Source organism: Gallus gallus, chromosome 1 (assembly GCF_016699485.2).
Source record: "Gallus gallus isolate bGalGal1 chromosome 1, bGalGal1.mat.broiler.GRCg7b, whole genome shotgun sequence".
NCBI classification, from domain to species: domain Eukaryota; kingdom Metazoa; phylum Chordata; class Aves; order Galliformes; family Phasianidae; genus Gallus; species Gallus gallus.
Window position 1 is genome coordinate 169272856 of NC_052532.1, and position 27265 is coordinate 169300120.

Here is a 27265-nt window from a genome sequence, read left to right on the forward strand (position 1 = left end):
AAGTTATCAATATAAATGCTATGTCTGAAAATAACATATTGCTTAATGGAAGAGTGACAGACTTCCACATTACCTTGATGGTAGGAAAGGTGCCACAGCCGTTTCCATACACTAAGAATCCATGTGTGTGTGAGCATTTTTGTGTTAGTTTTATGTATAGATATTCTTCTACTGAAGGAAAAGTAGAAAAGGATGCTGTTAGCCCCTTCAGCATTGAATAGTTGTCTTCTCTTGGTTCAGAGTCTCCTCCCAATTACCATCAAAGCACACAGTGAATACTGACAGTCTATACTAACTTCTGAGAGGACAAAAGGCAAACTGATCTTTTTCCTTGCAGCCTACAAACTCCTGGCCTTTCACATAACTATGAAAGCAGTTATTGCTATTTTTTTTTTTTCTACTGCCTCTATCCATGTTTCTTTCATGCTGTACCTACAGGTCCTGGACTACATTTTCTGCAAACTCCTTTGAAGGATTTAGGGAACAGATAGGTGAAGTCAGTAGGAGAGTCAAGAAAGGAAGACTAAGGCCCAGAATATTCCTGACATTGATTTAAGCAATGAAACAAACTTTAATTCTGGACTATTCTGGACTGCCACTCTCAAGAGGGTGGAGGGAACTTTTCCTTGGTGCCAGCACTGCTGCTCTCACAGCAAGCACATTCAGTTGGCTGAGCTTACCGAAATCAAACCCAAAGTCACTCAGTGAAACCACCATGGAAACATCAGAGCCAGACTAATGCTGAGAGGAACAGGAAGACTCTGTCAGCCCCAAATTTGTCTTGCTTGAGAATCATAGAACTGTAAGCGCTACACTCATTTGTTTCTGTCTACTACTCTAGCTGGTCCAGCAATATAATCCCTGAAGCATTTTCTTTGCCTTTATTTCAACAAACTATTACAAGTGTGTGCATATGAGACTCTGTGTTCTATAACTTATGCCTTACGTGTTATAAGAACAACTACGTAAGATTTCAGAGTATTTTATGGTAGATTTAAAAATACTAGCTTTTTAAACTACTTCAAAGCACTGAAGCTTCCAATAAAAGATTCCTTTATGCAGAGCCACATGCTTACCCCGCAGAGCCCATGGTTCATTTATGGCAATCTCCTACAGTTATAAGCAGCAGAAAAAAACAACATAATGGCTACAATACGATTCCTATCTCTCAGCAGAAGCTAAGTCGGTCAGCACTATCTACTTAAGACTGAAGACTCAAACTTTTACATACTTAACATAGATACATGTTACTATAATTAATGTTTATTTCAGAAATGTTGAATACAGGGATCAAATTTTACAGTAAGAAAAGAGAGCAATGTTAGGTATAAGTTACATTTGATTTATTAACACAGGACTATTATAAGCAAGTCAGATTCTGAAAAACAGAGCTGTAACTGAGAGCTGTTAAATAACTTCCAATGGAAATAAACTGTTTAGGGTGCTAACCAAGTGATTCTACCTGAACTGCTAACAAGGTAACACACAACACTCACCTCTTCCTCTGTGATCTGAAGTCATAAATGCCATAGAAAATCCCACGAGGAAGCACATCCCTGTAGCACATCTACTAAACAAAGCTTGAAACAAGCAAAAATAGAAAAACATCCCTTCAAGTGACTATCAGCCCTACTTTAAATGTGACACGAAGATATAGAAACTACAGTAGTACCCAACAGTTAGATGTATCCCACTTGAAATATGTAGGAAACTCCAGACGGACATCACATTCCATCAAGTTTGAATTCATGTTTACAATTCTTAAGCAAACCAGCTGCAAATGTGAACATCTAGTGTTTCCACTGGACACAATGGCTTAAAGTCACCTGTGAAGTGAGAAACATAAACACTACAAAAATCAATGGCCTAGTAACTTGTACAGCATCATACAAAAATAAAGACAGAAAAATAAATATAACATCCAATTCCTAGGAATTCTTGTCTCATGTCACCATGAAGACACAGCTTCCTCTGCTTGTAGGCTTTGGTCCATTCCCTACAGAATTTTCAACCTATTTCTACAGCACCTGTAACAGCGTTGGGCTTCCTCCTTGCACAGCCTACAAACATCTTTCCTGACTCAGCAGCTCACCATGCTGGTCCTATCATTGAATATTCCATATGATCACGTGGATTGCTTCATAGTAGACTAACACAGGGGGGCAGATTAAGATCAGATACAGCCCTGAGAGGCCTGTTCTGCCTGATCCTGCTTAGGCTAGATGATCTCTAGAGGCCCATCAACTACTATCTAATTTTTGGGAGGCCTTTTCAGGGCAAAATTTCACAAAGTAGCAGACTGCAGTAATAAAGTTGCCCTTTTCTGCATGGAATTGGACGAGAAATGAAAGTGACAGTGATTTCATATCAAAAACTACTATGTAACAGCCTGACTCCAGTGCTAAGCATTCTAATAAACCTTAAGGTTGATCTGCTTTCCCCAAGCCTGACCTTCTCTTTGCAGAATCAGGCAGGGTTCCTCCTGTTAAGCTGCTGCTTCTTCCATCTTCAAGAAACAAATAAATCCCTAAAATCATTGCCCAACCTGTACCAGTCCTTTGAACTTTCCAGTTTCACATCTCTTTCCCCTACCAGTTTGCAGCTCCAATCTTTCAGCACAGGCGTTTCAGACATGCTCCTCTCACCAACTATCTTCACTCTCGAATAGCAACAATCTCAAGATATTTGCAAGCAAGCCTTTCTTTTATTTCCCTTATTTATGAATTAAGCATCTTCTTCCCCTCACAGTTCCTAAGATCAACAGAAAAATAAGCATTTGGATTGAATAATACACCTTCCTTTCTTCAATCAGGAAAAATCCATAGGACCTCAGAGCTGCAAATGTAGGAGAGTTCCATTCCACCACTGGAGACAGTGCATCCTTGCAGGCTTATCTCTGGAAAATACAATAGCTAATATTTAAGGCAACTATGAACTGAGCAAAAAAGGTGACATTCTTTTCAAAGGTTTAGGAACCAAATAACATGGATAGGTCTTCACAATCACTTGAAATCATACTCTTGACATTCAGTCCAGACTGGAATTTTCATTCCTTGTTTGAGTCTTGGTTCTGCAAATACTCAAATTGTATTTTCATCACCCAGCTCAACTGTTCTAAGCCATTATTGCTAAACAAAGCAGTGCAAGCTCCTATTGCTGCTGCTTCCCACTCATTGCCTTGCGGGAGTATAGGGGTTTGCATGGAGAACCAGAAAAAAAGCAGTCTATTTCACCATTCACACAACAATACCATGCAAACAGATCTTTCCGATTGGCTTTTTAGATTTGCATCTATGCTCTCTGAAACCTCAGAGATACAGCCCAGAGATATTAAATATTGGATCCACGAGAGCGACAGCATGGATGGCCCTTTGCAAACACCACAGTCTGCAGCAGTGCACGGTTACAGAGAAGTTATCCAACTCTGAGCCAGATAATCATTTTGGAGTAGTCAACCTCATTTTGGCTGTGCATCTCAAGAGACACATAGTAGGTAAATGGCACACAGAAGCACAGATACTTTATGAAAAGCTGTGGGCTATTTAATACTGGATAGCCTTACTATCGAGAAGTGCTCAGGTCTGAACTAAATTAGAAAGTTTTAGTCAAACGTTGTTCTATTATTTCAAATCCATAGCAGGGGCAGGAAAAAAAAAAAGATTTTTAACCAGTACGTATACCAGGCTGAACTTCCAAATGGTAAAGCAATGGAAATCTATGAATTCTAACAACTTGCATTCATATTCATCTATATCATGTTTGTACCTGTGCAACCGCACCAGTAGCAGATCTCCGGAGTCAAAAGAAATCCCCAGTGCAGATAACCTTTTTTTTCCCCTCAATTTAAAACATCTATAAAGAAGGCCAATGGCATCCTGGCTTGTATCAGAAATAGTGTGGCCAGCAGGAACAGGGAAGTAATTATCCCCCTGTACTCAGCAGTGGTGAGGCCGCACCTCGAGTACTGTGTCCAGTTTTAGGCCCCTCACTGTAAGAAAGACATCGAGGCCCTGGAGCGTGTCCAGAGGAGGGCAACAAAGCTGGTGAGGGGTCTGGAGCACAGGCCTTATGAGGAGAGGCTGAAGGAGCTGGGATTGTTCAGTCTGGAGAAGAGGAGGCTCAGGGGAGACCTTATTGCTCTCTGTAACTACCTGAAGGGAGGTTGTAGTGAGCTGGGGGTCAGCCTCTTCTCTCGGGTGACTAGTGATAGGACTAGAGGGGATGGCTTCAAGCTGCACCAGGGAAGATTCAGGCTGGACATTAGGAAATACTACTGCTCTGAAAGGGTGGTCAGGCACTGGAATGGACTGCCCAGGGAGGTGGTGGAGTCACCGACCCTGGAGGTGTTCAAAGAACGTTTGGATGTTGTGTTGAGGGACATGGTTTAGCGGGAACCATTGGTGAAGGGCAAACGGTTGGACTGGATGATCCTGTGGGTCTTTTCCAACTTCAGCGATTCTATGATTCTATACGATGTATAAACTTAAAGTTGTAAGACATATGCAGTCTTCAAATAAGTGTTTTAATAGCAATATATAACAGGGCTAATAAAACAAGATTAGCAAGTGATACTGAGTCACGACAGTGAAGAAAATGTAATTCTGAAAGGAAACACTTTCAGATCTTGACTGTATCTAAAATTAGTGACATTTACATAACCATTAGTCCAAGTTTGACTCACCACACAGTTCTTGCATACAGCTTTTAAAAGGAAAGGATCCCAAGTAATTTCCATTCTCACTGCAGCGATTTCAATTGTCTCAATGAAAGATTCCCCTGCAAAAGAAACGTGTCAGTGGAAGATGAGAAAAGAATTAGTGAATCCACAGTCACTTACATAGTTAACAATTTTAGGGTCAGAATTTTCAGCTGATTGTAGTTTAAGAAATGAATTAAGAAAAGAATGTTTGATTTAAGATATAAAATGGAGATGTGAATAAGTTTCATTAGTAATTTGGGAAGGTATTCCTGCTGTACGTGCTCGCTTTGCTAAAAATATCACAACACATTTCCCAATTTCCATCCATTAAGAAAATGCTTTAAAAATTAACATAGTTACAGGAGTCTTAATGAAGTGGCACTGACATTTAAAGCGATGGTGTTGTTATAATTATAGACATAAATATCTATATAAAAACACTTACCGAAGCACTGTTAGACAGGTATAGGTTGAGATGACTCCTTTAATAAATTCAGCTCTCATGTAAACCAAAGCAGTCAAGACTACATATGCACCTACTCCACATTTGCCATCAGATAATCTGAATTCCTATATATTGTTACTGATTAGATGAAAACACAAACCAAGCCAAGAAAATGTTCATAAACAATCAACATTTAAGCAACAACAAAGAAGCTTCAGGAAACACAAACGTCCTTTCTCATGACTCACATGCAGAAGTGGCTAGCCTTACTTCAGCAGCACAGTTAATACTGGAGATATTTACAGTTTTAACACCAATATTTACGTGCTGCTAGAGTATGACAGACATCAGCATCACAAGATTGACTAATTCCTAAATGACATTTCTCTTCAGGATGATGAAATCCTTGTATTTTTGAGGCAGCACAATATGGCCTGCACCTTTTCAAAACCCACAAACCATTATGTGCTGCTACGTTATGCCAAGGTGTCTACTGCACTTTGAGGATGTAGAAACCTATGTTGAGAGCTCAATGCAGAACTTCTGTGTTGAACAACAGTTTTTGTGTATTGATGTGAACTGCATTAACTACAAAATCCTTATAAAATATTGCCAAGCTGCTTGTTTATTTACACAGAGCTGTGGACTTTATTGAAATCTGTACATGAGACCTTAATGGGCCACAAACCAGAAAGTGGACAATGGCATCTGATTTGAGGGACTAAAGATTATGTGGGTATTTACTGAGGAGAAAAAAAAGTTAGCAAGTAGCCTGTAGCAGCCTATCTGCCTCCAGCCCCAACCGTTCACACTGCTTTTATTTGAAGATGTAGGTGAAAAGCCTCAGTTCACATCCTCCCCAAGTATCCTTTACCGGTTCCCTACATAAAACAAATGATTTTTTTTTTTAATATCAAATTATTTTAAGAAAAGCTACTTACACAGATTCAGACCAAGTACCTCTTTCCACTGTGAAGAGTCTTCTAGCCAGCGTAGGATGAAATCACCCTCTTTAATTAACAGGGCTATCTGTGTAAGCACAAAGTAGTTTTGCAGGCCAGAGATGGGACTTCTTTCCAGTGTTTGCTCCTATGGTAATACAGCAGGACAGTCTCTGCTAAAAGGGTCTGTTGGTAGAGATGTGTCATTTAAAAACGAGATTTGCCAGTATATAGTTAACTGCAGCAACACAGGACTTTATATGACTATCAAGGTACTAATGCTACTTTTGAGACCGTATAAGAAAGCCATTTCTAGTATATTTTGTACGTGCACAACTGTATCTACATTTATTTTATTCCCCTCTTAATATCTTGCCTTGCTTTTGTTAATATGCAAGCTAGATTATAGAGGCCCAACTTACCCAGCACCTTGGTGATGTAGAATCTGAATGTAAAGGGAAAAGGAACCTAACTGCAACAGTATGCTGGGACAGCTGGTCATCCCTCCAAAGAAGCTATGCTGAACATAATCCACTGCATGCGTGTGCATCTATGTATGCATAAAGAGAAGGGGGAGAACGTAAGAAAAATGTTTGTGAAGATGCTAGCCAGAAAGCAGGAAAAAGATTTGCTTAAACTTCTCTGGGAAAAGACAAGGAAAATTTCTCCCATAAGAGCAAATACTGCCTCTTACTTGTAAAGTTTTACCTTAAGATATCAGAATTTAATAATTTAAAAACGACAGCTGCAACATTTAATACCTTTGGAAGTACATTTCTCATTTATACAAATTAAGAATTTGGCCTGGATGTAAACTGTGTTAAACTAGATACTGTTGTTTCAGTTGCCTAATTGCCTGGCTGTTTTTAGCTTTCTAGCTTAAGAATGAGTGGGATTTTTTTTTTTTTAATTAACCCACCCCCCCCTTCTGCTATAGAAGTAAATCCCTCTAAAATTAAACTACACACCCCCCATGAGATGAAGACTTAGCAGAACTATTACATTATTTTCCCCAGTGAGTACACGAGGGGAACTGGCAGGTAATTTCCCCTTCCCCAAACATGAATACAAAACTTCACATGCATGATAGGATTACTTTTGAAAAACCTTTACCACCAAAAATTCCCCCAAACAAGAAATAAAATTAAAAACAAAAAAACACGAGTGCACATTTTCTACTTCGCTATTAAAAATATATTTTCTCTGTAATGAGTAGAAGCAAGCTACCATCGAAGATGATATATTTGAGAGAAAGGGCTGAAAAACAGGAAAAGGATGAAAGGAGGAAGACCAAGATAAAAAGCATACAGATAATTAAGCAAGATATCTACTGATATCCAGGAGCATCTGCACAAAGCTTTGCACCTCTGTGCTTTGGCCACAAAGCTGACACAGTCATGCTAATGAGTGCTTTTCCTACCTCTACCCTTATGTCTTCAGTTGTTGTTGGGGAGCAAATCACCGAGGAAGTCTCAATATAAGCAGAGGATTGTGTGTACAGACAACTCCATTAGGTGTCTCCATCAGGCCCCACTCCAAGCAGGAGCTCTGCTGAGAAAGATAGAAGAGTTCTGAAGAGGTACAATTTAAATACCAGCGAAGGAGGATCTTTACACATACAGAGAAGGAATGAGAAATTAGAAAATGAAATTAGAAAAGCAGCGAAACCGCTTACAAAAGCAATAATTAAAAAAAGGGGTGGTGGTCAGAAAGCTTTTTCTTGATTTCAGTGTTTCAGTTGACACATCAAGGAACAGCCTGATGTAAAATACTGCCATCAGTTTTTTATTGCTTTATGGTTAAGAGTTTATGACAACACCAACTCCAAGTCATTTTCTGTCTGATCCCATGAAAAAAAATCAATTCCATGTGAATTTGTGGCTACTATAGCTACTAATAAGTTTAATTTAAATAACAAGTTATATTCAAAGAGGTGCTACCAGCCAGCAATCTGACAGCCCGGTGATTTGGAATAAACCAAACCAAGGCCTTCTATTAAATATAGTACATCGTGTCAGATGCCCAGGAATGTGCCATAAGCTTCAACATTTACTTGGCACATTGTGCTCAGACACCAACAGCTCCCTCCTGATATTTCTTGGCCAACGCACCTTCCACGTTGATAGTCAGACACCATTCACACACAGCCATATTCCTTTGTTTGGGTTACTTGTTCATCACTGCAAAGCAACGCAGATACGCTACGAAAGCACAGCTATTGCTTCACTGTTCACTGCCACCCTTTTCAACCTCGCTGCAGTTTAAAGCCAGAGAATGAAAGGTGAAAGACACTGGAAGGCTCTCAGGGTTTCAAGCCTGAAGCACGACACTGCTTCCCACCAGTGCTATGTGGCACCCAGAGCACAGTCATCAGAAAGCACATCCCCATATGCAACTTCTCCCAGCTTAACCCCTTTAAGTTGATGCGAGACAGCGTTGTGTGCAGACAACAGTTCTGACATCCGTCCTGTTCTATGCATTCCAAGAGCATAACTTACTCATAGGACAGACATTTTGCAGTGAGAATTATTATTACTATTTTTTTTACACTGCAGGTAAACTTGCAAAGCTGCCTTCAGACCACAAGTCAGCACCACTCAAACACTCTTCAGCACAAACACGTCAACAGTCAATACCTGCTTCAAATACATGCTTTCTATCAAATTAATGTGGGATACCAGCCCTCCTTACCTCTGTGAAAAAGACAGAATTGAAGAGACACTGTCACCACAGTATTAAGAAACACAAACATACCTATTCTTAAGCATCCAAACTTTGATATCTAAAAGTGTACGGAGCTGGGTCTTGATAATGTACTGTTTACTTTTTTCCCCACCAGTTTAAACAATAGTAGTTTCACTTTTTGTCTTATGCTTGCTCAACACTGATATTTCTACTGCAAACATGCAGGAATTTATAGCCCTTGTTCATTTTTAAAACTTACATTTTAAAATAGATGCGAGTTCAATATTCTGCCATCCCTCTCTGCTGGTTGTTTCAGCTGACGTGAGTTTTTAGGGCTGAAGGGGCTTCTTCACAGCCTTTACTTTCAGTGACATGCAGATATGAGAAAAGGAGGAAAGATTCAATTGAAATACCTATCCTAAGCATTATCTTAAAGATATTGGTGCACTTCTGGCAACGACTGCACTGTTGCTTGGTTTGGGTATAGCCTATGACATTCACTTAATGCCCTCAACTTAATCGAGACTACTGCGTGGTCCCAGAGAGCAAAAAGAATGGAGAGAAATACATACCTTAATTACCTTTATCTGGAAGTAACAGTAAGACTGGGCTCACAGTTAGGACTGCAGCTCTAAAAAGCAATTTTTTCTGACCTAACAATTCTGTGGGTTTTCTTTTTAGGATTATTTATTATTATTAAATGACTGTAATGCAGCAATAAATTAGCATCACTTCACCACAGAAAGGTACAGTCATTCAGGACCAAGCTTATGCACTCTCACCACGTACAATAAATCTTCCCCTATCTTCTACCAAGCAGCTAAGTATTTTTAAGACTAGCATCAGTGCGCATTAAAAAGACACAGTGCTTTGGATAATTTTCTGAACACAAGGAAGATTATTTGAACAGAGATAGCCAGAACTGCTCTGCAGTTTTGGTTGTAAATTATGGGTAAGGTCAAGCACACAAACTGTGAGGTAAAAAAAAAAAGGGGGGGATTCTCTGTTAACTGTTTCACAATCGTGTCAACAATTTTTCCTGTGCAATCACAGTAAGAGACTGAGACAGTGACAGAAGTTCTGTGCAATGTAAAATATTACTAATGAAATTTAAGCAGATAACTGCTGATTACAGAAATTTACTGTTGCTAAATTTGGAGAATCTATAACATGTGTCCAGCCATTCCTCCAAGGATCATAAACAAACATATTTAGACTATCTGGAGAGCTACTGCAAAAGATAAACATAAAGTAACAAAGTCAGCTAAAAAACTAAAACCAACCCAGTAACTAAAACGTTAAGAAAGTCTGCAGTTGAAAAATATATGGAAGTCTGAAAATGCAGTTATGGTCCATCAGCATTAATTTCGGTTTTAAATCCTTTTTAATTCATCTCAGTCCTCCAACCACGGCTTACACTGACCTGACTCGCATGTTCTGTTGTAGGAGGTGCACCAGTCCTTCCCTGCAGTCACGTCAACAAACAGAAAGACAGACAGTCATTTGGAATGGCAATATTGAGGCTTCTGTGGAAGCGATGGATGGCAATCGAAATGCTCTATGGAAGGAAAGAAACTAAAAGGTACTCAGATCTGAAGTGAGAAATCGAGCACAAGACTTGAAACAAATGTTTTCGCTTGCTAGAGCTAAAAAAGAAGCCCTAAGGGAAGCTGACAGACGGCAGACAAATATTATCAATGTATATTTCAGTTTTGACTCTAGCTTAAAAATGAAATTGAATAAGACCAACTCCTCACACCTCTTTCCCCAGCTTCTAAGAAGCGTTCTGTCAGATGCTGATGCATTCACTATACTGCTAGATGAGGTATTTTAATGCAAACTCATGGAGTGTAACAAGCTCTGCGTCCCAACAGGGTTTGGGAAAGTTGGATTTCAGGATAGCTTCCCACATCCCTCTTCTCTGCACTGCTGCAGCATGCATACAACTTCTAGAAATCTGTCTTCTCTGCACCTTTGGCATACGCACAAGAAGAAAACTGTGTGAACACTTTCAATCTGTGCTCTTTCTGCTTGAGAGGACACATACAGAATTAGAGGAAGAAATACACTATTTTCTGTGTTCTAGGAACTGTGTGTTATATGTTACTACAGTAGTTATTGAAATGTCTCTTCCTCCCCTCCCTCCCCCCCAGTTTTCATGACAAAAAGATCAATACTTGGTCTGTAGAATCTACCAAAAAGAAAGCCAGGATTGCCCTGAAACACAGCTTCAATTTCTAAACATTTTTTTTTTAATTAAAATGTTTTTATGACATCCTTTAAGATTAAAAAAAAAATCTTTTTATTCCAATTCTCCAATAAATGTGCATTTTTAGATAATTACACTGTTACCCCCAGAAAAGAATATCCTATTTTTACAGTTTGAGTTGCTGAAAGCCCATATGCAGAACAGTGCTGGTGAAGGAGAAAACAGAACTGCCAAAATAACAAAACCCTCACATTGTATAGTGGAAAGTTATTAAGACAGAGGAACAGCTTCTCCTCTTAAATACATTACATTTCTCTTACCTTGTGCTATAAAAGAATAAAGGTAAATGATAAAAACTCAGGACATCTCAGCAGACTTTTAGGTTTCTGCCCTTTCCATTCATTTCTAGCTTTCTTCAATTAATAAAAAATGAAGCTTCCTTTTTCCCCTCTCAAATTCTCACCAGGCTGCTTCTTTTAGCCCAAGCAGCAGCCACAGGCCTGGTGTAAAACACTGTGCTCTTCTAAGCTGGCACCCACTCTTGTGTGAAAGAAAGGTGGGCAGGTACTGATGCTCAAGTATTTAACCCTAGCATCTACACCAAAGCTCCTCCTGTCCTCTACAGAATGCCGAATGCTCAGGCAGCACTTTGCAGCAACCCCGGTGCTAAGTGCACAGGATCAGTTTCCAAATTACTGCTGGGAAAGGGGAAAATAATTAGCTTTAGCCAGGCCATCCTCCTAGTTGCCATCTTATCTGAAATTGGTAAGTCATAATGAATCACAGGATGGTAATAAAGCAGTATGCACAGAAGCAGATATACTCTTAAAGATGACCCTGCTGTGCAATCCTACTTGCTCTGGACAGCGGCACCCATCTTTAATTTTCAACTGCTGCCTCTCCGAATTGCAAGGAACTACAACGCCTGAAGACAGAACCAGGCCCGTAGCTCAGAATGCAACCCCACTCGTAGAGGGCTACATTTGCTGCCCGCCTGCTTCAAAAGATTTAGGGTCAGAGTGACAACGCTGTAAAATAAGGGTCAAAGCACAGAAAGACCAAGGCCACAGAACAAAGAGCTTTTCGTGTCCTGAAAGAAGTTGCCTCTTGTGAGCCTGCCTTCTGGCCCAGACAGTAAATTTGTCTTTATCTTCTGTCTCTTGACATCATCTCTACATGACTTCTATGAAATGCCAGACAATGTATGACTTACGAAAGGTAAAAGTGCCGCTAGAAGAGATTGACTCAACTGCTAATGGAATCCTCTAGTTAACATCGGGGGAACACCTACCAGCAACTGCTGTAACTCTTCCAGCCCTTAGCTCTATCTCTACAGCTTCACAAATTAAACAGTCACTTGAGTGTAAGCTTTGGGTGTCTTTAACACCTTTGGGGTACAGATTTCTGGTCATACTACCTACTTATTTTGGCTTAAGTCAACGCTAGCTGAAGAAATACACAGGAGGCCCGATAGAAGGCTGATCATTTCCCTCCCCCCTTATTCATACAAAAGATATCTATCTGCACACGCACATGAATACTCCCATTCAAAAACATTTATAGGTTTGTTACCCACTCCCCCATCAGTGAGACCCATGACTCACAGACTGAGCTAGTGCACAGGAATACGGTGCTTTCTAAGGCTGACTGTTAAACAGTGAAGTTCATTTCTACAGCTAGAAAAAGAGATGTGTTTAGGATAGGCCTTTTCTAAACAACTGAATGATAGGAACTTTATCCACTTGAGAGAAAAGAGAAAAAGGAAAAAAAAAGATGAGGATGCTGGGTACCTCCTAAGGCTTTATATTAAGCTAGATTTTCAATATTTCACCAACGAGCTTAAAGTAAAACCATACTGAATTAACCAGAATATATTAAGAAAAAATGTAAAATCCAATGCTTAAAACCACAGTAGCAGCCAAGAAATCTGAGTGGTACTATCAGTCCTATCAAATGCTTGGTAAATAGCCACAAAACAAAAAGCCATCAATATCTTAGTAAATGGCCATTTGGCAGCACATCCTTTGAGCAACCTCAGCATGGTGAGAACTCTCTCCCCCATATCCCAAACCTTAGTGGTAATTCAGATTCTTTCATAAGCTACTGCCTGGTTGTTGGGGTGTTTTTTCCAGCAGGTCTACAGCATGACGTTGTAGAAAATTAGACCTTCCTTACTTCATATGAAATGCTTTCCCAACAAAGCAGATACCTTTAGCTCTCAAATTCACTGCATTAATTTCCTCCCCTCCCTCCCCAGTCCTACTAACTTAATTTAAGGCTGGAATTGGAGACTAAGATATATAGGATTAGGTTAAAAACAAAGCTGAACAACTTACCTTTCAGCTCTGGAGATCTACAGGGCTTTTCTGAGTGACAATTCCAGCTGAAGAGAAGCTTAGTATTTTCAAAAGGAAGCAGATTCCTCTGCTTGTGCTCTGCATTAAGTTATAAGATGCACGATCCCTATTTCAGGCATTAAGAGCAGCATTTAAGACCATGCTTTGTTTTCTTTTCTTCCTAAATATTTAATACACTCGGAAGATATCTTATAGGAAAAGCCTAGTGTAACATACGAAGGGCCTACTCCAATCATCCTACACTTTCTGAAGGAAATGATTACTCCTCATCTCTCAAGAAGCACTGGTGCGAATGTACCAATTTTCCTTGTGGTGAAAAGCAACCCACAAGTTGAGGAACTGATGCAAACTGGCAGATTTCCCCTTCTAATTCTGAGACATATGCGTCATCTTTTTGTCAAAAGCTGGGAAGAAAAAGAATCTCTCTTCCAGCCTGCCACGAGAAACCACCTGCTTAAAGGCAGCACAGAACAATATCGCAGCACTGCTCTGCACACTGCTGATACTCACACTTTTGTTCTTGCTTGCTGCAAATAATACAAATAAGACAGCCTGAAATGTTAACAACTGAACTTCTCTGGCTGATTTAAGGCCAAAAAAAAAAAAAAAATCAGACTAGTAAGAGAAAAAAAAAAAAGATAAAATATGCATGTTGGCAAAAATTGATAGTTTTACCTGCAGAGCACTAAGAAATCAATTTCTTAACAGCATATATGCACGCTTGGTTTAAGCACTTGAATATTCAGCTTGATTTTGCATTAAACATGCATGTTCTCAAGACTGAGTTTAATGTGCAGTTAGGATTTCTTCTAGCTGATAACCATGGGCAGTGATAATTCCTTGCCCACTCTCCATATCCCCCCCCCTCGATAAAACAAAAACCTCCTCTAGGATCCAGAGACTCTCATCACTGAAGCATTCCATTATCCTTTTTTTTTTTCCCTTCCTCTCCATATTATTTGTTTCCTTCTGTCAGCCTCATCCAGGTCAGGACTACACACTGTAGGATGAAGCAATCTCCCTTCCACAAATTCTGACCGACTTTGGGCACATCGCTGCCAGCAGATTACATATTCAAACTGCACTCAAGTTGCAGACCAGACCTGCAGAGATAGGTGTAAATGTTTACTGCAACAATGCACGCCAATATTCCTATCCATATTCCTTACTAAAAAAAAAAAAAGCAGGTAAAGAAAGAATAAGTTCTAGAGCTCTAAAATAAGTTGTACAAAGGATGTGAAAGCTATACTACTTGAAAAGCTGGTACATAATGTAGGAACGACCACACCACCTGAACCTCGGAATAGCCTTTTTATATAGAAGTATATATACCATATAAAATAACGTGCAGCTCTATAGATGGATATGAACACACATCTGTGCAATACCCCGTGTTGAAATGTGCACCACGGCACTTACAAACACTTATGCTGCTGGATGCAATACGTTTCAATATAATGAGAGAACCTGCATTGCTAAAATAACAATCCTGGAGTGCATTTCAAGAAGCACGACATCACCCCTCCTCACTACAGGTTGCTGTTTACAAGCCATGGGGATGTCCAGTAGACCACAATGAACACTGCAACCTGTGAAAACTATAGTTTATTATGTAATGCACTGTTATGTAAATTGTTTAAATCCTGCACAATACACACAGATGAGCAATCAAGTGCTGTATTTCACTGTGGGGGAGCGATCAGCTCCCTGCAACTCTGCTTTTACATCTCATATACCAGCGTGGTAAAAATACAGGCATCATCTACCCGTCTGATCCCTTCTACATGTATTACATTAAAAATTAAAAACAGTATATTTTCTCGTTAAGGTAATTCAGCAGTGTTTCCCTGGCTATTAGCACTGCTGTTAATTTGTTCCAATCGCTTCCACAAAACCTGATTTCTCAGCTACCAATGCATTTCAGCAAATTCAGCCTATTTCTCACTCACTGTTTTTATTTCCTATGATGCTCAGAAGTAAAAGGCATTCCTTTTCAGGTGTGTTTCAGCACAGTGGTACCTCACCTCCCCAAACTCAGCATCTTTCGCATCACTTCCAGAGGGTTCGGTGTGGCACGTTATGAGCAAATTAATAGCCAACAAGCAAAACAAAAGAAGGCCACTGAATGCATTATGCCCTTCCGACAGCAGCAAGAGTGAAGGAAAGGAGACTGGAAGAAGAGGTTTGTTAACTGATAATGCAGCAGAACACAGGACCTGGCTTAAGTTCCTTCTCATTCAGCGCAGCACCCGAACATACCCTCAAGTTATGGACTGGATAGGAAAACAGAGTTAAATGGAAGACTGAGGAGTGTGGTCACAGAGGCTGGCTGCGGCCCAGGGGATGCAAGGACAGCCCCCATAGGCTCCCCATTTTTCAAGAGGGACCGTAAGAGCTGCGGGGCAGGCAGATTCTTGCTTCGAATTGCCCTCTAGTGTTAGCCTTCACAAATTCCTGCCTCAATGACAAATTCTGCTCAGGTTTTTACATAATGGAAAAGTGGGTCAACAACTTAAGTTTTATTAAGCTAAAAATAAAACTTTGTGAAGAAAAAAAAAAAACCAGAAAAACATAAAGCAACAACAAGCGAGCAGCCTTTCTGAAGGATCATTTTCATGTCAGAAGACTGAGAGATTGGCAAACTGAGGATTCCAGCCCAAAAATGCAAGAGGAAATCTGCACTTCTAAATAGGGAGATAAAAATCAAGGACAGCAAGTTTAAGAGGGAACTTAGGAACGTTCATGTATTTTACACTTCCATCAGTTTCTCATGCAGTTTCACAAAAATACCATTTCCTGAAACAAACAGGAGGCACTGACAGCCAGATCCACTGTAATTACAGTGACAGAGCTGGAATCAAAACTTTAATGAAAGCTGAGGAGCTGGTGGTGTAAAAACAGAGCCCAGCCTACGAGCACTAACACTCTAGAAGGAATTATTCTCTCCCTGCTGATTCCAGGATCTCGTAGTTGCACTCCAAACCTGGATGCAAACAGGCACTGTGCAAACAACAGTCCTCATTTTAAACCTGCTAATTCCAGAAAGAAAAGCCCAAGCATTTTCCTCTGATCTTGTTTCAAACCACGTTTTCCTCTACTCTCGAACTGATCAGAGAGGTAATGAATTTTAGGACCTGGTAACCCTTCCATATCAGATAGATTATGGACAGCCACACACACAGCACTGAAAAAAATCAACGTATGAACCTTTTTTTGTTTTTTTTCCAACAAGAATAAAACAAAGAAACGCCTGTCAGACAGCACTACAGCCCTTGAAGTAACAGCCACACTGCCTGAGAACTGAAACAGACTCAGTCAGGTTATAAAACAGACGAAGAAAAATACACATTTCCCTGCTGCTTGTGTAACTGCTGTGCCTGTCGCTGACAGCATCACTCTGCCTTCTCCTGAGAGCCTCAAGAAATCTTCTGGGGAGCACCACAAGGAGTACCTTAGCAGAAGACCATTCCCTTTGCTAAGGGGTTTTGCCTGCCTGCGCGAGGTACTGCTGGTACTGTCAGACTTGTGTCACAGAACTCTGCTCTGCAATAGACTTTTGCATATATTTAGAATCAGGCTTTCTCATAAGAGCTGTTACAACGTTTCACAACAGATGGAGCATCCTCCTTTTCTAATTCCTGGTCTGTAGTAAGACGTGTAATAGTTTGTAACAGGGGGAAGCAAAGCGTTCGCAGGATAACTTGAGTGTTAACTCCCTTCAGACCACAGTATCTGCCTCTTCAACCAGAGAAAACATTGCTCTGACAATACAGAAATTCTAAATCAAATGGTTTTTGTTTCTCAGATGCACTGGAATTCCTGGCTCCCCCAGAACGTTCAATAAGCCCAAGTGAATTATAATATATTACAACTATTTTGATGTAGGAAATTATCATTTCAAGTTGGGAGGACTCCGTTCATGTCGAAAATTACAATATTCCCCAAATATTTATGTTAGCTTTCATATTAGTGCTTAAATCCATATTCCTCGAGGGAAAAAAAAATAATTAAAAATAATTTAAAAATTCCTCTTCATAACAGCTAAGAAGTGGATGGATAAAATCGTGAAAATTTTGGGTTTGAAGTCATAAAAAAAATCCAGAAAAAGAAAATAAGAGTACACTCACAAGAAATCAGCAGCAAGCTCTTCCCATTGACTTGAATAAGGGAAAGGTGTAATTACTTTGGAGGTATTTGCACACTACCAGGATTTTTAAGCACTGTACAAATTAAAAAATACAGATGCAGCCCACCTCTGGCTTGAAATTAATTATCTTAGTTAATTGAATTAAATTGATTATCATGTTTTACTGAAAAGCAGTAATTTTCCTCAAAATATTGCTGTAAAAATTGCGAATGTAACAGAACATAAATGTCCTAAAAATATATATATAATAATAATAATTAAAAAAAAAAACAAGAAAAAACCCCCAAACCCAAAACCCCTCCAAAAGACCCAGAACTAAAAAGCTACCGTGGATATCCATGTATTTAAAATAAATTCAAACTCGACAAAGGCAGAAACAGGGGCTTATTCGAGAGCAATACTGAATTAGCTCTCCCATCTTCATATAGGCTCCTTTTCCTGCTGGTGTGTGAGCAGCAGTCCCAAGCAAGGCAGGTTAACACAGCTACGGATACAGTAGCTGAACATTTAGGATAACTCTAATTGTATTTTTTTTCCTCTTCCTTTACCCACAGCTCAGACGTCTGGGTTTGCACACATTTCTGCACTGCTTTTTCTTTTGTTGCTGCTGCTGCTGTTGTTGTTGTTGTTGAAGTAAATAAATAAATAAATACAAGCTAGAGCCTATTTTCATGCATTAGGCTTGGAGGGGGAAGCATAAACACTTAAATCTGCCAGTTAGCATTTTTTAACTATTTTTCCTGAAGACTCTGTGGGTCGTTTGTTCTTCTTTTGCAACTGTTTTTCGGGATCACTTCATCAACAGAGAAGGAAAAATTGAAGTGTAAGTACACCAGCCTCAAATCCTTGCCACAGAGCTGTTCCACGAGATGCCTAGCCTAATAACAAAAGTTAAGGTTTATTTAAATTTAAACAGTGCACAAAGCTCCATTTTAAAATAATATTAGGGCTGGATGTAGTTAAAATGAGCAAAATCCAGAAAATTCACTTCTTTCAGATTTCTAAATTTAAAGCAGCCACGTCTGAGCTATCAGAGGGGTTTCAAAGGAGGGCTGACCTTACATGTGCTGTAATAAGCAGGCAAGGGGTGCCTTTATAGCCACATCTCTCCTTCAGGAAAATTATTTAAGTTGCTTTTGAAAAAAAAAGAAAAAAAAAAGCAGCAGAAGTCCTTAAAGAAAGCACTGATGAGCTGACAAAGATGTCTGCAGCAGCTCCTTCAGACGAGCAGAGCAGCAGGCATGCAATGTCAGCTATCAGATTGTGATTTAGGCAACAAGGTCTGCAGAGGCTCAAGCATGTACCTATTCTGCGAGTGGTAAAAGTGGCCATGGAAAGTTGCACACGGGAAGCACTTCAGCAAAGAAGCCTGCACATTTTTATCTCTTCAGCTCATTACAACTAGATATTGCAAAACAGCCCACGAAGTCGAGCACACTATTTGCAATAGCCACACCAACAGTTTTTAAGGGGCCAGCACCGCAGCCCTTACTGCAGGGTTAATTTCCAACAACAAAAAAAAAATCGGTGGTAGTTTGCCTAAATAAGAACTGCAGCAGCAGAAACTGGGAGTTAGAAACTAAAACACACCCCAGAGCTCTCTGCAAAGCTTCACTGCTCTTTGGGGCACAAAACAGCCACGCTGAGCACTTCCCCAGCAAACATGCTGACCAGCTCTACAACAAAATTAATGGAGGCCAAATTTCAGCAAAAAAACTGTTCTAGAGCCAATCAACACTTGAAAAATAGATTCTAAAGGCAACTGACAACTGCAGCACTCCTGAGAGACAGCTCAGCTTGTACACGAGTCACACTCTGTAGCTGCACTACTGCTAAAGTCTCCTCTTTGGGCTCCTAAAAAAAAATTCTCCAGCTTGTCTCAAAGTTCAAATTACCTGGATATTTTTTATTTATTAAAAAAAATAAAATACAACTTTGGATCTGCTGACATGATTCTGCAAATCCTTATTAGTGGAAGTGAGCTGTTAGGACTACTTGTGTATTTAGAACTCTGCAGGCTCAGGCCCTAAACTTAAAAATCCTTTGATTTACAGTTGTGAACCAGATATTATATCTTTTTTTTTTGCTCAATAAGAATCTATAAGAAATACACTGAGCTCGTGTCAGCCCAAGGAACACTCCATCAAACTTTCACCTTTTAAATATGTCACAAGGGAGCCTTAGATACTTTTGCCTTGCAATATAATCCTGATTTTCATTAACAAGAATGTAATTGCTTTTGTAAAGGGGGGAAAAAAAAGAGGAAAAAATATAGAAAAAAAGAAGAAAGAATGAACAAATTCAAAGAGGTGTTCTGTGAAATCTTTATGCTCTTAAGAGAACCAGGATTAAAGAAAAAAAAAAGAAACCACCACCCAAACCCACATGCATTACACTCGGTGCAGAGTTTCTAGCCAGCCTGTAAAATATTTATTTCTTTGGGATCCTACGAGACATGTCACCCAAACACTCTTACTGCATTAATAAAAATAACTTTTACCACAACTGTTAATCAGAAAGAGGAAAAAAGAACTGCAAAATCTCCAATTCACTGATCACAAATTGCAGACTTCACAGAAGCTTCTGTTTCCCTCCTTTGCCACCGGGTCCCTGCACTTTCTGTATTCAGCATTTGCTTCCCCAGCTGATAAGTGCCTGTAGGTGGTCTTCGCCACCCCCTAAAAATCATAGCACCGTTTTCATTGTACGAAAAACACATTCAGAACATGTCTGCCTCAAACAGGTCTGTGCCAGGAGGTGTTCGAGTGGCAAAAGCAGCAGCTCCTCGGGTGTAGTGGACATAAGTTACAGCGCTGAGGAAAGCTGCAATTTACACTTTGCTGGATGGGCTTAGGACAAATTAGCAGTTCCCAGAATCATCTACATTTTTTTCCCCCAAATTTCTCCTATTTTTCTGATACAATTACTTCCTGCAAAATAAAAAAGAAAAATGTGTTCTTGAAGACAGACAGATTTGATTAAGGATACAAAGTGGATTCCAGCTGAAAGCTGGAATTGCTAAAGTCACGACATGTTCATAAAATTGGTTGCACTGTAATATATTTCGCTCAAGATAAAGTTTTACAGTTTTTACGGCTCCATTTAGTATTTAAACAAATTTACTCAATCCAAGAACAGTTACTATTTTAATTTCAATTGTTTTTAGAAATGGTTAGTTAAGATTATTCACATGCGAGTAGGTAGGTTATGATTACTCTGAATGGATTTCTCAGTTTCAGCCAGATGAGTACTTCTGTTGCAAAGCAGGACTTGCAGTATGAGTGTAGCCAGTCCCTATTTATTATTTGCTTAAATATTTGCTGTTTCGCTATAGAAAAAATCCATTTACTGACAAATACAGGAATTAAATGAGATTTCTGCCTGTTTTGCCACAGGTAGAGGCCTCTGAAGCCCATTTTGTCTCGTTTCCTGCTTCTTAGCTCGTCAAGCAGCAAGTTTGTTAACACATTTAAAAATAAGTTTTGCACACTCCATTGAAGTGCACTCAGCCCTCTGTTCGTTTCTTTAACAAACCCTCCCAACAACAACAGCAACAACAAAAATAAAGTTACTTAAAAATAAACACTACCTCCTCTATACCTTGTTTTTGGACTAGCAACATTTCACTTGGACTAATTCCCAATACAAGAATACGAGAACAATACTATATAGAGAATTTATATAACTCCTATGACCAAGGCTGCTGCAAACTCAGCTTTTTGTACGAATTTTGGCCATTTTGTTTCCTTCTGAAGGCAGCTGGTGTGAATGCTTCGCTTTTACTCAGCCTCTTAGAATTTTACAGACAGGGTGTAAAGAAGAATTATTTTACCAAACAGAAAAAACTCGGGCAAACCCAGCACAATTCGCCTATTTTGAATAATCCACAGAAGTTACACCATATACTTTTTTTTTTTCTCCTTTTTAAATAAAGAACACGTGTAAGAGAGAAATGTTAATATAATATATACCATCCTCCTGCTCCATCAACCTTCCAGAAAGAGTTTTTCAATCACAGGACTAAGCCGTTCTCCAAAATCAGCTCTCTATTGAAAGGTCGAAACCTGCAATAAAAACGTCATGTATTATAACATATTTCCAACACCCACAGTTTCATGGTTGATCCCCAAACATAGGCAGAGGTCATCGGGCTGACCCTCGCATTGTCTATGTTACAGGAAATCCTAATTTTAAAGAGGGAGAGAGATATATTTTAAAGCAAACCGAGTTGATTGGGAACACCTGTGATATGCCTCTTTATTATCAGAAGCCTCTCGAAACAAATCAGATTAGCATGCCCCGCTTTCATTCTTCCTGCAGCATTTTAACATGAAAGCAAGAGGAAGAATAAGAAACGGGGGGGGGGAGGACTGGGGGAGGGGGGGGGCAGAGGAGAAGAACCTCTCCCAGTCTGTCCCTCCACCCTGAAAGCAGCAAACAGGTTGAGTACAAACTGCTTAATGGGTGTGTGATGACTGCTGCCACGCTCCCCAGACGGTGCTGCTGACTGAGCAGGGTTGAGCTTCGCACGTTTTTCCTTCAGGAGCTTCAGCTGCTTCTCTTCGAGGGCAGCACCACTGCTACGTCTGTCAGAACGTAGCTGCACAAATATTAGCTGCTTGAGAAGCTCTAAGAGAGACCGGAGGGTCGTCTGATGCTGCCTGAGCAAAAATTTAAAAGCTCAGTGGCAAGGGGAAAAAAATAAAAAGAACAAAAAATGGCCACGGCAATATTCAGGTAAGAACAAAGCATTACCTGATAGAGGCAATAACTGCATCAAATATCTACAGCAGGAAGCAGCGCATCCACACAGCCACATCCTTGCATTTGTTGGAGCTTTTCTCAGTGCAGATAGCAGGACATGACACATGCAGTGCCTCACAAACGTGGCAGCAGCTGCCTCGCTCAGCTCACCTGCTGACAAACGTGCCCATCTTTTTGCTCTTTATTCCTTCATCCGAGCCCAGAAAAATCCTAAAAAAAATCCCCGTAGTTGTGGAGCTCTGATAAGCACTCTGCTTTAATCAGAACTGAATATTTGCCTTCTTTAAAAAAAATAAAAAAAATAAAATGGATTATGGGAAGGCTCCGTGAAAATAAAAAGTTTCTGCTCTTCAACCAGAAACACAAAAATGCTTCTCAAAAATCCCCCCCCACGCTTATATTAAGATTTACTATCCCTCAAGCTAATACTGAAAGCAAGCTCACAGAAAAGCACCTTCTACGAAACCAGAGGCCGGAGCCCTCAGCCGAGTGTAATTATCTCCTTCTCAGCTCAGACCTTCCTGTGCATTTCAGCCCATGCTAAATAAAATAATTAGTTGCAGCTACATCACACATTGAAAAGTTTATTAATAAGCCATTTACTGTGGATACACTCATGACAGTTTCTGAAAACAAACCAAATAGTCACTTTTTACCCCCCCCCCTTCTTCTAACAGTGGTTTCCTTCAGACATTAACAGCCACCCCTGCGAGTCACAGCCATTTTTCAGCTGTGAGCCCAGTATCATCTCAGAGCAACACGGTGGGAAAGTTTTCACTAAATATAAGCTCAATGTACAGAATTGCCATTTTCCTCCTCTTCTGTGTATGTGGCAATGAACGTGTGTGTGTGTGTGTGTGTGTGCCTGCGAGGTCATCCTCACACACTGGCAACTGCACTGCCGAGATAGGAAGAAGTGCTTAGAATTACACACAGTCATTAATATTCGCTGTAAAGATAACTTTTTTTTTTTTCCTAAAGATGATGTGCTAAAACATGCTTAGATGCTAATATTAAAGGAAGAAACTGCCAGGTGTTGGCTGCTCTCCCTGCTGCCCCTTCACACAGCAGCACTGAGCTGAAGCTGCCCCCCCCCCCCAGCCCCACTCCCACCCTCTGCCCCAGGGACGGGCACAGCTCCTCACACTGCAGCTGGATTGCTTTTGGGACTCGCAGCGAAGGGTTAAAAAAGCACTCCAGCACAGACACTGCCTTCCACCCCACTGAACAACAGGCAGGGATTTTCCTACCTAGCTCACTGTAACCATTTCTGATACTGTCCAGCATCCAAATTTAGGGTCATTTCAAAATACTCTTTCCCCTTCTAAGCCCAACTTCTCCTGTTTGTTGTGCATTAACACACAGTTACCTAAAAATATATATATATCTCCTACCCGGCCCCTGCCAATAATTTGCAAAATAAATAAATACAAAGGCAAAGCAGCAGCATTTTGACCGAGGGAAGCAAGGCATGGGGAACCCGTGCCACACACCTCCCCTCTGCCTCACATCCCCCTCACGTCTGTGGGACACATCCTCAGTCCTCCTGCCTAAGGGTACATCAGCAGTTCTATTAAATAACAACAAAAAGGCTGTGTGAGGAGTCAGAGCATGGACACGAGAAATGTGGGCAAGCAACACTTGCCCTGTGTTAGTGGAGATAGGATAAAAAAAAATAATCATCATTTTGATATCAGGTTCCAGTGTTAAAGTGTTTAGAATATGTATATACGTGTACATTTATTTTTCTATCTATAGTGAGTACATACAGCTCATCTGTGGAAGATGACTTGTGTGTGTACACAAAGCTATTCTGATTAAAAATATATATATCAACAAATATTTCCCTGCTGGTACAGAGAACGGCACAGTGTAATCCCCCATTTCCTCCCCAGGCAGGCAGGACAAGGCCAAGCCACACTGCACTTTTGACAACTTTAATAAATGGAAATTGCTGGGATGAGAGCTAAGGGGCCTCTGGGCACGGGCAGATGATGGAGCTACCAAACGAAGTGGCTGCAGAGTGTTGGTAGGACGCAGAGGAGGTGCTCAGGAGGTAATAGTTTCCCCGGTGCGACTGAAAAGCAGCAGGCTGCTGTAGCAGCAACGCTCGCTGTTAGGTGAGAGCTCTGGGTGCAGCCCACTCGGATAGGTAGCAGTGCCGTACACCTGTCGGGCGGCTGTGCCCTTCGGGAGGGATGGGCTGAGCACCTTCCCCTCGTGCTCGCACTGACAGGCAGTGCCTGCAGCCCCGGCCGCACTCCGCTCACATCCTGACTCATTAGCACCGGCAGAATGAAGGAAACGCAGCCCACAGCTCAGGAGCAAAAATCCCTCCTGTGACACTGCGCTTGGGATGGAGCAGGAACGAGCCCAGCATTCCAGAAGCCAAGCAAAAAAAAAAAAAGAAAACAACACACACACACAAAAAAAACCCACATCCACCCCCTTCCCCCATCGACAACCAAGCAGCAGAAGCACCTCGCACACCTTGAGACCGAACACACAGCCCGGCTGTACACCGCACTGCAACGCGCTGCCCACAGCCCCGCACCTTCCCATTGCTGCTGCTCCTCTGCATGACATACAGCACAGTGGCTCCAAGCTGCACAAGGTTTCTCTCTCTGAAGAAAAGAGAGCGCATCACTTGGAAACTCGCGGTACAACTCGGTGGGGTTTTTCCCCCCTCGGTATTGAAGAGGTACCCCTAAAAATATATATATTAAAAAAAAAAAAATCAGGAAAAAATTCTCAAAAAATTCCCCAAAAATTCAGGGGGAGAGAGGAGCTTCTTGGGATGTTTTCCTGACAGCTGGGATGAAAAAAACCAAGCCTGGAAAAAAAATAATAATAAAAAACCCAAGAAAGTACGGTGCACGCAGCGCACGGCACAGCGCAGGGACACACCGCTGAGCACAGAACCTCAGCTTTCAGTTCTCGCCGTCGTGTAAATACGCAGCTTTCGATCTCGAAGCACATTTGATATTTCCTCCGAGTGTGCCTTCTGCAGGGCCGAGCCGTCCAGTTAATGTTTGACGTTTTAACCGAGGTGAAAAATGCGAGCAGTTCCACAAGGGTCCATTGAAGCTAGGCGGGTTTTTCTTTCCTCTCTTCCCCCCCCCCCCCCCCTCGCCCCCCCCAAGTGTCTCCAATTGAGGAGCACGTCAAACGCAAGGAAGGAAAAGCTAATTTCCACAGCCCGCGTATCGATATTAGCTCGCTTACTGCTTTCATTTTAGCCACACCCACCTTTATGTAATTATAAAATATGGGAACGGTACAGCTCGAGAAATAAGAAAGCCAAAAGGAGCGGCGGTGCGACGGAGCCCAGCGGGCGCAGGGCGCGGGCTTTCATTTCAATGAGAAACGGGAACGAAGCGCCGGCTGCGGACCGACGCCGGGAGAGCGGGGTGGAAAATGCCCCCGCACCTGTGCGGCACCGAGCGGGGCAGGACGCCGAGCTCCTGAAAGCGAAAGTCGGTGCCGGTGGGCGGACGGCCGCCGGGTGCCGCCGCTCCTCGAGCCCTCATCCCCGCCGAGAGCGCGGCCCGACGAGGCGGCCCGGCGCGCATTCCCATGGTGGCCGCTAAAAACGCTTCCCGAGCCGCGACGCGAATGTACGGAAACGAAGGCTGCGTTGCGGCGGAGCCTCCGAGATCGCGATGCCGGCGAGAGCCCGCCGCGTTCGCGTTCGGCGGCTATCGGGGCGGCGAGGGGACAACCGGCGGAGCGGCTCCGCCCGGGATAAAAAGCGGCGCTGGGAAAGTGCCGAGCGCGGGGCGCGCACCGAGGAGCCGAGCGAAGCGGCGGGGATCCCTGCGTGACACGCCAAATACCTTCAGCCCCGCGCCGGAGGGAGGGAGGGAGGGACGGAGGGAAAAGGGAGAGGCGAACTTTTGCGTTTCGCTTTAAGGCGCCGCCGCGCTCCGCTCCCGCAGCGCTGCCCGCCCCCGGCGCGGCACAGCACAGCACGGCACGGCACGGCGCGGGGCGATGCGATGCGCGGGGCCGAACCCGGCCGCATCCCGGCGGCTCCGAACCGCGGAAGGAGAGAGAAACGGAACGGAGCGGGGAGGGGGGGTGGGGGGGGGGGTGCGGCGAGATGCGCGGCGGTGTCACGGAGCGCCGCTCGGCGCCTATCGCGATCCGCCGAGGGGTGACATGGAAACAGGCACCAAAAAATAGCAGAGCCAATGACGAACGGCGGCCGGGTGACAGAGCGGAGCGCTCCGGAGGCGGAGAGGAGGAGGTGAATGGGCAGCGCCGGGCCGGGCCCAGGGGTCCGGTGGGGGGGGAGGGGGGGGGGGGGTTAGGGGGGGACACCTCCGGGAAAGCGGAGCGGCCATCCCCGGCTCGGGGTAACGGAGCGGCGGGGGGGGGGGGGAGGTGGGGGGGGGGGGGGCAGCGGGCGGGGAGCGGGGAGAAGTTAATGTGCTGCTGACACGGGAGGGGGAGGGATGCGGGGGGGGAATGGAGGGAGAAGGGGGGGGGAAGCGAAGGTTATGCTTTTTTCTTTTAAGGGGGGGGGGGGGGGGGGGGGGGGTGAAGAAAAAGCGCGAGGGGTATTAATCCGGGTTACGAAAACACAGCAGGGAGCGGGGAAGGAGAGCAGCGGGGGCGATGCGCGGCGCGGGGGGGTGGGGGGGCGAAGGGGGAGGGGGGGGGTGGGTAGGTGGTTGGGTGGGGGGGGGCCGCGTCCCGAGCGCTGCACCCCGCGGTGCGGGTAGGAGATGGGGCTGTCACACCGGGCACCGCGCCGTACCCCATCCCCCCCCCCTCCCCTTCTCCCCCGGCTGCCCGCGGCCGCTCCCCGCGCTGAGCGCCGCCTGACAGAGCCGCCCCCCGCCCGCTCCCCCCGGCTCTTACCGCCCGTGGCACCGCTCCGGAGCGCGGCGGGGAGGGGGAGAGAGGAGCGCGAGGGCCGGCGGCGGAGCGAGGCGGCTTTCGGCGGCGGCCGCGCTCTCCGCGGCTCCCCCGCGGCAGCGATGCGATCGGGCATCACTCGAAAATGGCGCCGA

At 42.8% G+C, this 27265-nt stretch overlaps 1 protein-coding gene, 1 long non-coding RNA gene and 2 other non-coding genes across 20 annotated transcripts in view; 1 reads left to right on the forward strand and 3 right to left on the reverse strand.

Annotated features, from left to right (window-relative positions):
- Positions 1-1247: 1247 nt before the first annotated feature.
- Positions 1248-27260, reverse strand: LOC124417627. Of its 5 annotated transcripts, none has more exons than XR_006934117.1 (8): positions 27114-27260; positions 21455-21547; positions 10194-10235; positions 9030-9126; positions 7506-7636; positions 6508-6635; positions 6105-6271; positions 1248-4776 (listed from the first exon to the last, which is right to left on the reverse strand). It is a non-coding gene; the product is annotated as an uncharacterized LOC124417627 (long non-coding RNA). The 5 variants fall into 5 exon arrangements; XR_006934115.1 differs by having other exon boundaries at positions 10194-10328; XR_006934116.1 differs by having other exon boundaries at positions 10194-10345.
- Positions 5407-5490, reverse strand: MIR16-1 (microRNA 16-1). The gene has a single exon (NR_031409.1). It is a non-coding gene; the product is annotated as a microRNA 16-1 (primary transcript).
- MIR15A (microRNA 15a) lies at positions 5549-5631 on the reverse strand. Its single transcript, NR_031410.1, has one exon. It is a non-coding gene; the product is annotated as a microRNA 15a (primary transcript).
- The window catches only part of LOC770248, a 44231-nt gene continuing 43300 nt past the window's right edge, over positions 26335-27265 (forward strand). For 8 of the 13 annotated variants that reach the window (XR_005847659.2, XR_005847656.2, XR_005847657.2 and 5 more), the window contains exon 1: positions 26344-26496. Coding sequence is in view for 5 of the 13 variants with exons in the window: in XM_015276248.4 (XP_015131734.2) it covers positions 26350-26496 (147 nt within the window). In the remaining 8 variants the exon portion in view is untranslated. Of the gene's footprint in view, positions 26606-27265 lie in introns of all 13 variants that reach the window. The other 5 variants (XR_005847658.2, XM_046914675.1, XM_046914676.1 and 2 more) reach the window with 2 other exon arrangements.